Source organism: Suricata suricatta, chromosome 1, assembly GCF_006229205.1.
Source record: "Suricata suricatta isolate VVHF042 chromosome 1, meerkat_22Aug2017_6uvM2_HiC, whole genome shotgun sequence".
Taxonomy (NCBI): Eukaryota; Metazoa; Chordata; class Mammalia; order Carnivora; family Herpestidae; genus Suricata; species Suricata suricatta.
The window spans coordinates 193,321,619-193,336,072 of NC_043700.1; the positions used below are offsets into that span (position 1 = coordinate 193,321,619).

The 14,454-nt window shown below is 51.5% G+C and overlaps 1 protein-coding gene across 1 annotated transcript; it reads left to right on the top strand.

Moving 5' to 3' along the window:
• Nucleotides 1-16: 16 nt before the first annotated feature.
• SLBP (stem-loop binding protein) lies at nt 17-14,111 on the top strand (the record flags this gene model as incomplete). The annotated part of the gene is made up of 7 exons (XM_029949616.1): nt 17-144; nt 4,849-4,953; nt 7,542-7,601; nt 7,862-7,999; nt 8,624-8,773; nt 9,942-10,023; nt 13,173-14,111. Coding segments are annotated over 7 exons (774 nt in total), but the record flags the coding sequence as incomplete, so codon positions are not given.
• Nucleotides 14,112-14,454: the final 343 nt, after the last annotated feature.

Below are 14,454 nucleotides of genomic sequence, written 5' to 3' on the forward strand. Positions count from 1 at the left end.
CTCACTGACGCGGTCTCTCGTCCGCAGCCCCCCGCCCCCCGCGAGGTGGAGCCTCGGACGGAAGCGCAGAGCCGACGGGAGGCGCAGGAAGCCCGAAGACGCCGAGGCCCCCCCGAAGCCGCAGGGCGACGGCAGACCCGACAGGTGGGCCCGGGGGTCCCACCTTGTTGGTTTAGGCACTTGGGGGCCCCGCCGGATTGCTTGAGGCGCTCGGGGCTCCCTCACCTGATTGGTTAAGGTTTCTGGAGTCCCTCACCTGACTCGTTAAGGTTTTCGGGGTCTTCACCTGACTGCTTAAGGTCCTGGGGGCCTCTTCCTGGCTAGTTGAGGCGCCGGGGGTCCCCCACCTGACCGGTTAAGGTCTCAGGGGCCTTCTCTGGCTAGGTAAGGCGCCGGGGGTCCCTCGCCTGACCGGATAAGGTTTCTGGGGGTCCCTCCTGGCTGATGAAGGCGCCCGGGGTCCCTCACCTGACTGGTTAATGCACCTAGGGGCCCTCACTTGACTAGTTACGGTTCCTGGGGGGCCCCCTCCTGGCTGGTTAATGCGCCTCCCCCCCCCCACCCCCCCGTGAGGTTCCTGAGGGCCCCCTCCTGGCTGGTTAAGGTTTCTGGAGTCCCTCACTTGACTGGTTAAGGTTCCTAGGGACCCTGTCATGACTGGCTAAGGTTTCTGGGGCCCCCACCTGGCTGGTTGTGGCGCCTGGGGTCCCTGTCTGGTTATGGCACGTGGAATTCCCTTTCCTGGCTGGTTATAGCATGTGGGGGTCCCCCATCCTGACTGGTTATGGCGCCTGGGGGTTCCCCATCCTGGCTGCTTTAGGTGCTTGGGTCCGGGTCCTGACTGGCTAAGGTTCCTGGGGTCCCTTATCTGACGGGTTAAGGTGTCTGGGGTCCCTTCCTTGTCTAGCCAAGGCTCCTGGGGTCCTTCACCTGCCTGGTTAAGGTTCCTGGGAGCCCCCTCTTGGCTAAGACGCCTGGGGTCTGTCACCTGACTGGTTAAGGTTCCTTGGGTCCTTCATCTGACTGGTTAAAGTTCCTAGGGGCCCCTTCCTGGCTGGTTAAGGTGCCTAGGGACCTCACCTGACTGGTTAAGGTTTTGGGGGGCCCTCACCTGGCTGGTTAGGGCGCCTGGGGGCCCCCGTCCTGATTGGTTAAGGCGTCTGGGGGTTGCCCTCCTGAGCCACCTGTGCTGTCTGTGCCTCACATCAGTTGATCGGTTAAGGTACTTGTGGTTTTCGATTTCTGATCAGGGTTCCCCGTGGGTCACATTGCTTGAGTGGTCACGGTGCCAGGTCTCATGACACTTGGGTAGTCATGGCGTCAGAGTCACCGCAACTGCCTAGTGGTATAGCCCACTGACTAGTTAAGGCAGTTGTTCCTCAGACGGGTGGTTGAGGTGCCTGTATTTCTCATTATCTGAGTGTGAAGGCACCAGTGTGTCACGTGAGTGAGATAGGTGAAGATCCCACGAGGATCTCTGGTGATCAGTGTCCACAGAAGCTGATCCCAGCCTCGGGAGCGGGAGCGAGCCTTCCTGTGTTTTAGGGACACGGTGGGAAGCTTTTCGGACGTTTCGGTGCAGCTGGTTAGGTTGGCTCTCAGAAGACTCAGCTTAGAGAAGTTAGGTGGCGGCCACAGTGAAAACAGGTGTAAGTGCCAGGATGCAAACCAAGATTCGAGTAAGATCCTTTTTTTTTCTTTTTTTTTTAAGTTTTGTTTTTGGGAGAGAGCACTTGAGCGCAAGTGGGGGAGGGGCAGAGAGAATTATTTTTAATGTTTAGTTTTGGGAAAGAGCACAAGAGGGAGGGGCAGAGTGCGGGGAGAGGGGACAGAGGATCTGAAGAGAGCTCAACACGGGGCTCACTCATGTGAGATCATGACCTGAGCCAAAGTCAGTGCCTCTAGATTCTTTTTTTTTTTCCTTTTTTAATTTTTTTGGATTTTTTTTTTTTATTCTTTGGAGCATCAGGTTTTCCCTTTCCTTCCTTCCTTCCTAGTTCGTTCTTTTCATTTCGAGTCCCCAGGTGTCTCCTCTCTGAATCGCAGCACTCACGAGCAGTTTCTAGAGCGCGTAGCGTGTTGGGGAAGTTGGGACGCTTGGCGAGCCACGTTTCCGTTTTCCTGGTGCCTGCCCTCTGATTGGGGTGGCTCAGCTAGTCAGGGTGTTCAGAGGGACAGGTGTGGGGGGAGGAAATCAGGGCAGGGGTGAAGGCCAGAGTGCTCTTGAGGCCACAGTCAGAAGGAAGGCCTGTGTTGGGTGACTTCTGTGTGGTGACCGTGGAGAACCGGTCCCTGCAAGGACCCGGAGGCTAGGGCCCCCAGGTGGGGATGCATTTGGCCTGTGTGGAGTCTGACTAGAGGAGCACAGGGTGGGCTACTAAAATCAGGTGGAAGGGGGCGGGACAGTGAAAAACAGAGACAGGGACAAATGTGTGGTTCATGGTCGACTTTTAAGGCAGGACTGCTAGCACCTGCTGATGGGCTGGGGGTGCGCAGAGAGTCAGCTGTGATCCGTGTGCCACGGTGAAGCGGGTGTGGGTGGCGCAGAGCCGGCTCGGGGCGGAGTCCGCAGTCGGCCCGAAGCCTCTCCGGTGAGGCTGAGAGGGTGTCCGCGGAGTGTGGATGGGGGGCCGCACCCGGCAGATGTGAGGTAGCGGCACGTGCTCATGCCTCTCAGAGACTTCGGACCAGAAGAGACACTTGGGAAGTGGTGAGTGTGGGAGAGACCTGGACAGGCCGGAGCGGGTGTGACCAGATCTGTCAGATGTCGTCGAGGTCAGGATTGGAGGCTTTCAGCGGTCTCCCGTTTAGCCGAGGACAAAATGTCAAGTCCTTACCTTGCCTTGAAAGCGCTTGGTGTTCCGTGGGTTCCCCTGCAGCTCACCAGCCGCATGGGCCTCCTTGTTCGTCTAACGTGACGCAAATGACGCAAACCCGGCTCGCAAACGCGGCCCGCGTGCTGCTGGCGGTGCTTCTCTCCCGTCGGCCTGGCGTTGGGCGGGGGTGCGCGCAGGTGCCCGGTAGGTCCGCCACAGGCTGTGCGCGGTTCCTGTGGGTGGAGGTTAGCTCCTTGTGTCAAAGAGGCTTTGTTTTCTGCTCCAGCACCTTCCCCCAAAGTTTTGTTTGGTTTTTTTTTTTTTTTTTGCCCTGTGATAGGATTGGTTGGTGACCTTGTTCTGTTTAGCCTGAAAAATAGGCTCAGGGTGTCTGGGTGGTTCAGTCAGTTAAGTGTCCGGCTTTGGCTCAGGTCGTGACCTTGCTGTTCGTTGGTTTGAAGCCGTGTCAGGCTCTGTGCTGACAGCTCAGTTTGGAGCCTGCTTTGGAATCTCTATCTCCCTCTCTCTTTCTGCTCCTCCCCCACTTGTGTTCTCTCTCTCCAAAAATAAACAAACATTAAAAAATAATGAAAATTAAGGCTTAGTTTTGCAAGAGCCTTTTTCTATTTTACCAAAACATGTGATGTAGTGGAAGGTCGTTTGTAAGCACCTTTTTTAAAAGTTCAGGAACCTGCCATGGCGGAGACCTGAACTTCTAGATACACTAGTGGGAAGTTCATGTCCAGCTCTGGACAGTCCTCTATTTGGTTCTTTGGGGTACAGTTGCTGAGTCACATTAACTTTCAGTTCATTAAATTGACTTCAGACGCTGCCAACCATTTTTAGGTTCTGGCAATTTTTTTTTAGAAATATAATTTTACTTGTTCGAGGTGAAGAAACTGTAAGAGAAGAAATGATAATTGCGCAAAGAGATTATTCATTCGTTATTGCAGTTGTGTTTCCAGAGCACGCCATATGGTTTGCAGCTAGGGAACAGAAGGCTGCTTAGAGGTGCAGCTGAAGTTTGTGTCCAGCTTGGATTCAGCAGTGGTGGCCAGTAGAAAACTGTGGAAAAATAAAAAAATCCGTTTATGTCTCATCTGTAGATAATAGACATACCAGCAATTCTGACTGCCAGAGTTTTTGCAGTGAAGCATTTGCTTTAAAAATTCTCTAATTTGACCAAGGGTTTAACTTGGCTAAAGGTTTTCTTGATCTCTAGATAGAACTGAATCCCTAGTTTACACTTAACTCTAGGGGGCACTTTTACCAGTGCGGTAACTCCTCATGTAGCAGGGACTCCGATGTAAATTCCTGTTCTCCTGCTTTAATTATGTGGTATATTCTGAATCATTGTGTGCATCTGAAACTAACTAGTAGGCAATATTTATTAAGCACCTTTTATGTGTTGGTCACTTTGCTTAGCATCAAGTATTATCTAAGGTTTTTTCCTTTTTCTTTTAATGTTTTATTTATTTTTGGGACAGAGAGAGAGAGAGCATGAGCAGGGGAGGGGCAGAGAGAGAAGGAGGAGAAACAGAATCACAGCAGGCTCCAGGCTCTTAGCTGTCAGCACAGAGGCCAACGCAGGGCTTGAACCCAGGAACCGTGAGATCACGGCCTGAGCCAAGTCAGACACTTAACCAGCTGAGCCACCCAGGTGCCCCTAAGGCTTTTTGCCCCGAATAGCTTTTCACTTCACAAGTAAAAGAACAAATTGTATTAGGTACCATTTTCAGGGCTGAAGATGCTTTGTTGACTTTGCCTTCCCCCCAGTAGACTTTTTCTCCTGATTTAGCCAACACTGGCACATGGTAGGTGCCCAGAAGATCGATAAATGAGGCCCAGAGAGGCTTTCAGTGAATTGCCTAAACTCAGTGATCTAGTGAGTTACGGAGCTCAGACTGTCTCGGAGCCTGCTTCCTTGCCCCCCCCCCCCCCCAGACAGCATGTGGGCATTTCCTGATGTACTACTTGGAAGGAAGCGGAAAGTGTGTGCCACGCTTCACATGTACATTTTCATTTATTGCAGTTTTACCACTCCCGAAGGCCGCAAGCCCCATTCTAGATGTTCAGACTGGGCAAGTGCAGTCGAAGAGGATGAGATGAGAACCAGAGTTAACAAGGAAATTGCAAGGTATACGTTTCAGACCGATCTGCAGTGTTATTTGCCATGCTTTCAAGTGTGTATTAAGTCTGAGTATGTCTGAGAATGATGATTCTTAAGAGTTTGGTCCCCATACCGCGTCAGCGGCGCCTGGGAGCGTGTTAGGAAGGCACATCCTCAGGCCCCGCCCCGGGCCTGCCGACCGGCAAACAGTGGGGGCCAGCCCCGTCTTGAAGCCCTCTGGATGAGTGTGCCAGCGGAAGTCTCAGGACCCTGTCTTGGTGGCCGTCCTTCCACCGTGCCGTGCTGACGCCTACCGCGTCGTGCGCGGCCATCCCAGCCAAGTGTCATCAGACACCTGGCTCCGGTACCCGCTTGGAAGCAGGAGCCTCTGCACAGTGAGGGGTCCCCGTCGTGGGGCCTGTGAGCCCCCCTACAGCTGTACCTCAGGCTCGTGTGTGTCTAAGTTCTCACGAACTCCAAGCCACTTCCGCTGCTCGTTTACAACCTAAACACTGCTTATTTCTCTTGATTACATTGTGTTTTTCTCCCCCCCCTTGATACACGCCATCCAGCCCAGCTGAATGAACTTTGAGTTAAAATATTGTGGCTCATGATTTCCTGGAGAGGGTTAAACTGAGTCCATTGGTTATTAATTCTTAGGAGCAACTGTGTTCTCTCTGCAGAGAAGCAGGGCCACATCGCCTGTTGCACTTCTGCAGTGCTTGATGGTATTTCTAGCTGCCTCCTTAAAGGCACAGGGACACGTGGGGGCTGGTTATGGCCACGTGTGTGTGGGGTGGGGAGCAGCATGCCTCGTGGAAAGTGAGCTGGAAGTTGACAGGTGTGGCTTCAGTGTTTTGTTTTACAAAAAAATTATTGTTGATGTTTATTTTTGAGAGAGAGAAACAGAGTACACAAGTGGGGAAGAGGCAGAGAGAGAGGGAGACACAATCCGAAGCAGGTTCCAGGCTCTGAGCTGTCAGCACAGAGCCCGACTTAGGGCTTGAACCCATGAACTGCAAGATTGTGACTTCAGTTGAAGTTGGATGCTTAACCGACTCCGCCACCTGGGCATCCCTGGTGTTCTGAGTTAGTTGTTTTATTGAGGTTGGTCTAGATTTTTCCCAGCTGTAGAGTTGGGACGTTTGATTTGCTCTGTGTAGTTTCTGAGTGCTGCTCCTGAGGTTTATGGCGGCTGTGCTGCCCTACCTGTGTCCTGATGCCCCTTCTCCCCTCGCCAGGGACCGGCCGCGGCTCTGCTGTGTGTGGAGCACCTGGGCTGTCTGGACGTCCCTTTGGTGGCCCCCTTCTGCCCCTCAGCGCCCTCACGGCCTGCCTCTGAAAATCGTTGTGCTCGGTTATCCGCCCCTCTGGTGCTCCACCACCCCCTCCTGAGGGAAGGCTGCTGCTTTAGGAAGGCCCGGGCGGCCCGGCCTGCAGATGGTGGTGGCCCGCCGGACGTTTTACCAGCATCTAGCTCGCTGTACTTTGGAGAGGATAACTCACAGCACGCCCTGAAGTTAGGGATGTGAGTTTTAGGTCTCCCTGAAGCCAGTCTGTTTCTGCCGGAGCGCAAGGAGGCGAGGCCCTGCAGAAAGTGGCCTGAGGCCTCCTGAGGCCTCCTGCCTTTGTTCTCAGGGCTTGGTGTAGATCTGATGCTGAAATAAACTCCTTCATCGCTTCCTGTGTCCAAACGGTACTCGACGCCTCAGCAAACTCGGGGGCGGGGATTTTGGAAGGAAACAGTAAGAGACGGCATACTTCAGACAAAACTTCCGAGTTTGAGGTGGTCCATGGTTTCGGTGGTAGGCGGCGCACACCCCTTGGGCTGGCGTGCCTGGGCAGAGCCGGGGTTCCGTGCTTGCTGTGGTGATCGAGGTCAGGGGCCTGGTGCAGTTCACAAGGAGCCAGATGGGTGGCGGCGACCGTCTCCCTCCAGGACTCAGGCCCTTGTGTGTGGTTAATCAGTGATTGTGTTCGAAATAACTTTACTTCAACTTATGTTTATTTCCTTTGAAACTTGGCTCTCACTACTTAACCTGAAACTGTTAGGGCCTTTATTTGGCTCAGAGAGCCTCTGCCTTCTTCCATGTGGTGCCGGTCGAGGGCATTGAGCTGCTCACAGAGCCTGGTGGCTCTAAGCACTTGGTGTGATCTCAGTGTGTAACTTACCTTCTTATGGGAGAAGATGACTGAGGGAGATTGAAAATAAGCCACTCAGGTGTGCTGTTAGGTGAGCTCACTAATCCGGGGCAGCCCAGTCAGTTAGGTGTCCGCCTTGTGCTCAGGTCATGGTCTCACAGTCTGTGAGTCGAGCCCCGCGTCGGGCGCTGGGCTGACGGCTCAGAGCCTGGAGGCTGCTTCGGATTCTGTGTCTCCCTCTCTGTCCTTCCCTCGCTCATGCTCTGTCTCTCTCTCAAAAATAAATAAAACCTCAAAAAATTAAGAAAAAGAAAATAAGACTCCCAACTGTGCTGTTCCCCCAATTCACTAATCCAGACCTTACTGCTCAGGAAGAAGGCCTTCTTCCTGGGGGCTGTCTTTTAGTTCTAAAAGCATTGTATTCAGTTAATTCAGTTATGCCTTAAAATCAGTGATGTTTATTTTGCTTTCAGATATAAAAGAAAACTTCTCATAAATGACTTTGGGAGAGAGAGAAAGTCCTCGTCTGGAAGGTAAATGCCACGCAAATGTTTCTTTTCTCATTTGAGAGCCTGCAGTCTTCTAGTGGAAACAGCTGCAGGGGATGCTGGTGGTCTCAGCAAGTCCCTTCCCTGCCCTGGAGGCTCTACTATTGTGTGCTAAATCCCCCCCCATTTCCGGACTGTTTAGGATTAACTTGGTTTGGAGTCTAGAGGTCAGATGTTCTTTCGTTGTTTTTCAACATTTCCTTACGTAGTGGTCTTGACGCATGTTCTGTTCATCTCATCTTCAGTTCTGATTCGAAGGAGTCGGGGTCCACAGTACCGGCTGACTTAGAGACGGATGAAAGCGTGCTCATGAGAAGGCAGAAACAGATCAACTATGGGAAGAACACCATCGCCTACGACCGCTATATTAAGGAAGTCCCCAGGTAGTCTGGGCTCACTGGCGCCTCCTGCCGGAGTCCCCTAGATGGGCACTTCAGTGGTGAATCGGGAGTCTGGGCGGAGCTTGCGCCTGCTGAGGGCCGCTGAACAGCTGAGGCCCTTACACGAAGGAAGAGGAATGGGGGGGAACCCAGGGGCTTGAAGATAAGAAAACAACATTTATAGCTCTGGGTGTTGGGAAACCTTTCAGGTCTTCCTTCAGGTCAGACTCCACAGTCTTATAAACATACAGCTATTAACATGGGTGGTGGGGACAGAGTAAAGTTCAGGTTGCAGGTTGTAAAGATGTTATTGGAGAACAACATGAGCGTTGCCTCATTTTGTCCAGGCAGCATGCTCTCCTACCCTGCTCCCCACACACAGGCTGCAAAGCTTAGAGCATCGGTTTCTTGGCAGGACTAGGGTTCACATGTACTTTCCCAGAGCATACCTAGCAGAGGAATCGCAGAGTCAAAGGGGTAGCGCGTTTTATACATTAGTTCTGCTTGTTTTATAGAATCTCAGTCGATGTGTAATTGTGTAATGACTCTGATCTCATAGTTTGGTTAGTTTTCCTGCTGACGTGCAGATGCGCGTGGAGTGTTAGAATGCCCTCCCCCTTCCCGCAGGCACCTTCGACAGCCCGGCATCCACCCCAAGACCCCCAACAAGTTCAAGAAGTACAGTCGGCGATCGTGGGACCAGCAGATCAAACTCTGGAAGGTGGCGCTACATTTTTGGGATCCTCCACCTGAAGAAGGATGTGATTTGCAAGAAATGTATGTCTTCATTGCATTCCTGTCCTCTGTTTCTGTGACGTGTGCAGCGACCAGAATCTCGGGATCGTCTGCGCGCGCTCTCCTTGTGCCAGGCCCCCCTGGGGGTTCTGGGAGCCGAGCAGCCAGCCGCCCTGGCCTCGCGTCTGTTTCCCTCGTGCACACGCGTGTGAGGCGGTGGGGGAAGAGGTTTACTTTCCGCAGCTAGAGAAAGTAAACGTAGTAACACGGGGGTTGTGGTCTGTTCTTAAGTTTTAAAATAAACATTCTCAAAGGTATTTGAGTCACTTATGTTGAACTATGAAAATAAAAGGTCTCCTTTAGTTAAGGAAGCCTTTCATCTTTTCCCTGTTGATTTTTCCGTGGAACCCAGTTGGAAAGGCCTGAGGCCTGGGGTTGCGCCCCGGGGTTGGGGTGGCCACAGGGAGCTGGAGAGGGTGGTCTTGCACTCCGTGCTCTCTTTGAGCTCCCCGCTGACCTGAGCTCTCCCTTCCTGAGAAACAGATTTGTTCCTTCAGCAAATACTTGAGCTTCTGCTTTGTGCTGGGGAAATGACTAAGAAACGGTCATGTCTGAAATAGTTTTTAAGGTTTTATTTATTTAAGGGCTCTCTGTACTCCATGCGGGGCTCAAACTCCTTCTGTGCTCCGACTGAGCCAGCCAGGAGTCCCTGGGATAATTTCTAACGTGGCTTTACAGATTGGGCCTCACGGAAATCATCGTGTCATACCGGTTTTTTTTTTTTTCCACTTTGACACTGTTGTTCCGTGTCCCCTGCTCCCCAAATTGGGCTTATTATTGCCGCTTCTACTTGGAAGGGTGCCCGTCGGCGTGTAAACAGTTGCACCCCGGCTGCGAGCGGGCAGGTTGCGGTTGGTTCTGAGCCGGGCGGAGGTCTCCGCTTGCAGGAGCTGTGGCCCGCTCTGCCGGTGCGGGCTGACTGGGCTGCATGGGGCGGGCAGGGCGGGCAGGGCGGAGGCGGGGTGGGGGAGGGGTCACGGAAAACCGTCTGGGTCCCTTCAGGAGCAGAAGAGACACGTGGCCGAGCGCTCAGGGCCGCATGGTGTTGACTGTGCTTGTGCTTAGTGATCAGGCTCTGAGAGCCTTCCTGCATCACGTGCCTCCTGGCTTTAAATGGTGACTGACTTCCCTGTTGGGTTTCACTTCACAGACATCCTGTGGACCTCGGGGAAATGGAGACCGAATCTGCAGAAAGCAGCTCTGAATCCCAGACAAGCTCTCAGGATAACTTGGTAAGTGCCTTTTCTTGGCTTCAAGTTAGTTGTGGATGCCATGTGCCACTTCGTAAACTGACATTAGGGCTGGAGTTTGATTTTGATGCTTATGAATAGGGGGGCTCCTGATCCCTTCCTCTTGACGCCATGAACATATCAGGTTTGGTGGCGTGTCTCTGCAGTGGCCTTGTCTAGGTTTTGGTTCAGTCCGCCTAGTTAGCCCTGCTGTTTTCATTTGACTTTATTTATTTAAAGTTTATTATTGTTTCTAGGCCGTTTGGCTAAGATCACATGTAAAGTTTGTTTATTTTGAAAGAGCACAGCGTGTGTGGAGGAGGGTCAGAGAGAGAGGGAGAGAGAGAATCCTGAGCAGGCTCCACGCTGACACCGGGCTCAGTCCCAGGAACCATGAGATCTGGACCTGAACCAAAGTCAGGAGTTGGATGTTCAACCCACAGAGCCCCCCAGGCACCCACACCGTTCGTTTTGGTTTTAAAAGTGAAAAGCCTCAGGGAGCCCAGGTAGCTTCATTGTTGGTTAAGTGGTTCAGCACCCTGCTCTTGATTACCCCTCAGGCCGTGGTCTCCCGGGGCCTGGGCTCCGCCCTGTTGCCAGTGCTGTGCCTGCTTGGGAAACTCTGTCTCTTTTCTCTCAAATAAAAATAAACCTTCAAGAGAAAAAAGTAAGGCCTTTTTTCCTTTGGTTCCAGTGCTTATGTAGGGCTGGTCACCGGCATTAACGTTAGGCTGTGTGCAGTTTGTGCCGGTGATTTGCTAGTAGTACAGGAACCGTTTGCTAATTGTTGTGAAATAAAAATGTGTTTTGGGCCTAGGTTCCCCCACATGTGCCGATTTTTAAAAACTACATGTTTTTTAAGAAAAAGCTACGAAGATTAAAAGCAATATATAAAACTATCTCAGCTAATCCTGTAGCTGTTGGTTGGGTTCATGTTCCCCCAGACTTTTCTGCGTGTATACAAGTAGATCTACGTGAGCAGTTTATGCTTTACGTGAGGTCATCCTGCGTGAGGTCAGAAGCCTCTAAAATAAAGGTGCATAGTTACCTTTTTCCCCTTCACCTGTGTCCCCTCCCTGGTAAGTCTGCACGTGTCCATCCCGTCTTGTGGACCATCTGTGGACCCGCCGTTTGTGACTGCAAGGTTAGAAGTAAGACAGGTCCAACAATAGAAGACTAGCAAAGTTCTGTTTATATCGTAAGGTGGTTTTTGAAGACTAATGATGTGGGAAAATTGTTGAGAAAAAAACAGGTTATTTAATGGTAAGTGATCCCAGTTTGATGGATATTTATTTACAAGTATGCAGCACTGAGAAGGAACCTGTGCACATCTCAGCTGGTGGTGTCCTTAGTTTGGATGAAGAGGAACTCTTGTCCGAGCTCAAGAAACAGATTCTGAACATACCACCTGCCAAATCAGAAGTTAGAGCGAGAGGTTCAGGCCCAGGGGACAAGGGGGTGGTGGCCAGACCGCGAAGATGAGAGGCAGGGGTCCTGGTGGGAGGTCCAGGAAGAGGGGGTTCAGACATGGCTGGATTTGCTAAAGGAAGGGAAGCCTGGGCTGAGTACTTTATTTAGTACTAGGTACACCCAGAACTGTCTGTGTCCCTTCACCACACCACCAAATTCTGGACACAGCCATGATGTCATGTGCTCAGGAAGTGCCATGTTGACAGAATACTGTCTAATCAGCATCCATATTCAGGTTTTCTGGTTGCCCTAATAACATCTTATAATAAGTTGTGGATTTTTTTTTTGGATCCACAGTTTAATCAAGGACTCCTTGTCTAAATTGTTTCTTACATGTTCTTTAACTTAGAATAAAACTTAGTCTTTCTGCCTCTTCTCCTGTGACCTTGGCTTTTGGGAAGATTTCAGGCTGCTTTTTATAAGGAGGAATTCCTCATTTGGGAGTTTTGCTTCTTTAAGAACTAGATTCAGATTGAATGCTTTAAGCAAGAGTGTGACCATAGTGGGGGGCATGTCGGTTTGTCCTGTTATTGAGGGCGATCAGTTTATAACATGATTCAAGTGATATCAGCCAGATTTCTCTATTGCAAAAAGAAAACTTAAAAAAAAATTTTTTTTAATGTGTATTTATTTTTTGAGAGAGAGAGAGCATGAGCAGGGGAGGGGCAGAGAGAGCATGAGCAGGGGAGGGGCAGAGAGAGAGGGAGACACAGAATCTGAAGGAGGCTCCAGGCTCTGAGCACTCAGCACAGAGCCTGACGCGGGGCTCGAACCCGTGAACTGTGAGATCACGACCTGAGCTGAAGTCAGATGCTTAACTGTGTGAGCTACTACCCAGGTGCCACAGAAAATCCGCCCCCCCCCCTTTTTTTTTTTTTAACATTTCATTCATAGCTTTGGTTTAAGTTGGTATAAACATTGGGCTTCAATGAGTTTAAATGTCCTAAATTGTAAACTCTAAGGTTTGATTGTATGACCTTGTAATTAATTAAACTTTTTTAGTGAAAAAAGCAAAACCTGTTTATTAGAGCGGTTGAGAAATCCATTAAATGCCCTTACCAAATCCTGCCTTGAGCGCCATGATTCGGGTTTCTTCTAGCTCTTCAGCACCTGTTCTGTGGGTGTTCACATCTGAACTTTTGTTTCACACTGCCTTGTGTACGCTATGTCACGGCCCCTTTGGCAGCGCAGTTATTAGAAGTAGTAAGTGAATGCATAGACCTTGACATGTGTTCTCTCACTTGATTCCCAAACGTGGGTGTAGGAGGGGGCCCCCGGGTTTGGGGTGAGGTGGGCTGGAGAAGGAGCAGCCGGGACAGGTCCTCCTTGGCTGGTGAGCGCGTGCCCCAGGGTTTGGTGTGATTCTGCGTCACGGGTCACGGCGTGTGGACAGTGGTCCGCTGGGTCCGCCCTGCGGCCCCCCGGGAGTCTAGGGGCTGGGGCTCGAACGCCTTAAAGGTGTCAGCTTTTAGCTTCTGGTGGGGTGGTTAGCGGGTCTGCGTCCACGCCCATGAGTTTGAAGTAGGTAACGGTGGAATTCTCTCTCCCAGGCATCCCAGCCCGCATGGACGTTCGGCCTGCCGGGCCGTGGCCGTCGGGGTGTGCAGCCTTGGGTTTAGTGCCAGCGGCAGCAAGCCCCGCGTGTCTTGGGGGCTAGCTGTGACCGTGCTCCTGTTTTCTAGGACGTGTACTCTGGCACACCCACCAAAGTGAGGCACGTGGACTGCGGAGTGGAGGACGAGTTTGACTTGGAAGCTTGTCTAACGGAGCCCTTGAAAGAGTTCCAGCCATGAGCTAACAGGTGCCACCTGGAGGCCCCCGAGCGGGGGCGTTGCCTCCCCGGGCAGGCCGGGCCGGCCAAGCATGGGTCCTGCGTTTGTGACCAGGTGGCTTCTGTTCGCAGTTCATTATCGCATTGTCTCATGGTGAACTGTTCTTCGTTCTTGCCTTATTTTCTTAAGCGTTAATTTTATGTATAGTGAGTGTATTTTGCATGTTTTAAATTGTAAATGGAAATAAATCCAAGGAAAATTGAACTTGAAAACTTAATTGCTTCATCATCCTCCAAGTTAAGCTGACAAACAAACTTCTAACTGGTTCTCCACCAGTAAGTTAGGCGCCCGGCCGCCCCTTGTCAGGTGGGCTGGGGGTGACCGCCGCCCACAGGCCCGCCTCACCTCCGCTTTCTCCACTGGGGGCGGAGTGCTCTCAGAATCGGGTAACTTTGGTATCGTTAGAGAAACTTACATTTTGGGCCTTTTGTCAGGAGGTCCAGGTGTGGTTTTTTGCTCATACAGAGCACTGAATAGTCAGAGTTAGTAAATTGAGCATTAAGTTAATGGATTTTATGTGGGTTATACAGTCTTAATTTGGTACCTGTAAATAGCGCTAGGCAGGCCTTCCACCTGTGACGCTGCAGGAGCCAGGCTGCCAGCAGAGGGGCTTAGAACGGACTTTTTTTTACAATCAGTTAATCTACCATGTAAAGTTGCTGTAAATGATAATGTGTACAGATTTTCTGTTCAAATACTCAATTGTAAACTTCTTGTTAAGACTGTTACGTTTCTATTGCTTTTGTATGGAATGATATTGCGAAAATAAAAAGAAGAGAACCTTCTTTAGCTCATTTGTGTTAATTGCCGGCTAGCTCCTGCTGAGATAATCCCCATTTGGAGGATCGGAGCATCTCCTCACCCCGTGACACTGGGGGATGGTGACACTGGGGGACGGCGCGCACGGGGTGAAGGAAGCACGGCCGGGGTCCGGAAACTCCTGGGATGTCTCCGTCAGGCTGGGACCGCCCAGATCTTTCGGCAAGCCTGGCCCCATTCGACGGGGGCCCTTTCCCTTTCGGAGACAGACCGGGCTGCACATTCTGCCCTGGAGCAGATGAGCCCCGGGCCTGGGTTCTGAGGGGCAGCCCTGACCATGGCACGCCCTCTAGTCGGATGCTTGAAGTCCTGG